The sequence below is a fragment of the Centroberyx affinis genome, unplaced genomic scaffold (assembly GCF_046629955.1).
Source record: "Centroberyx affinis isolate AG114_WGS23_722 - 3 ecotype Tasmania unplaced genomic scaffold, CSIRO-AGI_Caff_v1 ptg006904l_1, whole genome shotgun sequence".
Taxonomy (NCBI): domain Eukaryota; kingdom Metazoa; phylum Chordata; class Actinopteri; order Beryciformes; family Berycidae; genus Centroberyx; species Centroberyx affinis.
Genome location: NW_027283499.1, coordinates 141 through 2,500, shown reverse-complemented (window position 1 = coordinate 2,500; position 2,360 = coordinate 141). Strand labels below are relative to the sequence as shown.

Below are 2,360 nucleotides of genomic sequence, written 5' to 3'. Positions count from 1 at the left end.
TGTGTGTGTTTTGAGGAGTATCTTCCGACCCTGTACTCAAGTCGAGGCTAACAGGCAGCGATGGCTATTTCTGTCCCTCAATCAAGCATATCCTGTTACCCTCCCTCCCCCCCACCCACCCACCCTAACACACACACACACACACACACACACACACACACACACACACAGACAAACACACACTCCCTCTCAGTCTACTCTCTGTCTTATATAAGTTTATAAGTAAGGTCCTTCCATCTCGCTCTCTTTCTCACACTCTCTTCTCTCTCTCTCTGAAGTGTTATAAAATGTTTTGGGTAATGTTTTGCAAGTGTTACTCCTATCCTTGTAGGTTTTTTTTTATTTATTTTGGTGACATCTGAACTGAGAATACACTGAATCACTGCTGTATTACATCAATAGGCAATAAAGAGTAGAAAAATAGACATTTATTTATATGAAAATGTCATGGATTATTACTTAGATTTGAATTTTAATCCTCCACTAACTATATGTCATTTTATATGTTGGTCTTTTTACAGCATCTCCCTTCACTGACACCTATTCATATGAAAAACACGAACACACACACTGACACACACACACACACACACACACACACACACACACACACACACACACAGGCTGTGATAGTGCTTTGGATCTCGTTCTGAACCAGAAGACTGGTTCTCACGCTGACTAAGGTTTCACTGAAATCACGCCAACGTTTTGCTCCTCACAGCATCTCATCCCAGTTGAAACTTTTCCAGATATGGTGTCTTGATGATATGAAGCTATAAAAAGAGGGAAACAGGCTCGTTGTTCCTCTCTCTGGGCAGGGTAACTGGAAGGTCGCAGGTCACGGATTAAAGTCTCCATGAAATGAACTCTCATTACATTACTTACTGGAAATTAATTCAATGGTGCCAACAAACAGCAAGCAGGAAGTTTAAAAAGAAACGAGTGTGTTTAACGTCCTGTTGCAAAGCCTTTCTTACAGGTTGTGATTGGCTGAGAAGGCGATTCTGTGCGTCCTCTTTGAATTATTCTCCAATTGCGGATCCGTGTGACACATGGTGTGACAGGGGTTTACAAGTAGCCAATGAGACTGCAGAATCACCCCCAACAAGATATAACAATAAAGCTTTATTTACATTTTATAAAATGCAGCTCAAAGTGCTTTACAATAAATAGAGGAAAAGACAAATTCAGGTAAAATACAGAGTGAGAGAAAACAGATACATTTAAAACGTTAGACAGTTTAGAAATCATGTAAAAACATAAGAGTTAAAACAGTGAGACAGACACAGATCCACAAAAAACACAAAAATAGTTGCAAAATATTTCACACCATTGGGAGCAAACACATCGTTCAACACGGAAAACGTTCTGCACCGTAGCAAAACTCATGCTGCACCAGTAGGAGTAAAATACAAAATTCCTACCAATAAAACCATCACAGATTTTTGACCAGTCCTGCTCCTTTCTCTCCCTAACTGATACCCTATTGGTTTATACTTTTGAATAGGGCTGCAACTAACGATTATTTTCATTGTCGATTAATCTGTTGATTATTTTCTCAATTAATCGATTAGTTGTTTGGTCTATAAAATGTCAGAAAATGGTGAACAATGTGGATCAGTGTTTCCCAAAGCCCAAGATGACGTCCTCAAATGTCTTGTTTTGTCCACAACCCAAAATTATTCAGTTTACTGTCATAGAGGAGTAAAGAAACCAGAAAATATTCACATTTAAGAAGCTGGAATCAGAGAATTTTGACAGATTTTTCTTTAAAAAATTACTCAAACCGATTAATCAATTATCAAAATAGTTGGCGATTAATTTAATAGTTGACAACTAATCGATTAATCGATTAATCGTTGCAGCTCTACTTTTGAATGATCTCTCACTGTGTTATGTCCCCCCCTCACTCACTCTCTTGTTCTTACTACACAATTTTTCCTTTAAAATCAGTCCCAAAAATTGGTAGGAACCTTAATTGTGTGCTGGTGTGTGTTTCCGTCCAGGCTGAAGTTCCCGTCGGACCTGGACGAGCTGCGGGAGCTGGCAGAGACGCTCAAGTTTTACAAGAGAGAACATCACGGCTACGTCCTGCTGCTGTTCTGCAGCGCCTACCTCTACAAACAGTCCTTCGCCATACCAGGCTCCTCCTTTCTGGTGAGCGTGGAGACTCACGCACGCACGCACGCACGCACGCACACACACACACACACACGCGCACACACACACACACACACACACACACACACACACACAGGATGGGATGCACACACACAATCATGGATGACAGGGTAGGCAGACATGAAGGAATGCACTGTCTAACCAGACTGACCCTAACTGGCCTGGTGGGGTCGCTATAA

General features: G+C 41.0%; 1 protein-coding gene across 1 annotated transcript in view; it reads left to right on the top strand.

Annotated features, from left to right (window-relative positions):
- Positions 1-2,157, top strand: part of LOC139639162 (transmembrane protein 41A-B-like) — a gene marked incomplete at its 3' end in the record, with an annotated part of 7,047 nt that extends 4,890 nt beyond the window's left edge. Inside the window, exon 2 of the mRNA XM_071513228.1 lies at positions 2,007-2,157. Within this exon, the coding sequence (XP_071369329.1) occupies positions 2,007-2,157 (151 nt within the window). The remainder of the gene's footprint in view (positions 1-2,006) is intronic.
- Positions 2,158-2,360: the final 203 nt, after the last annotated feature.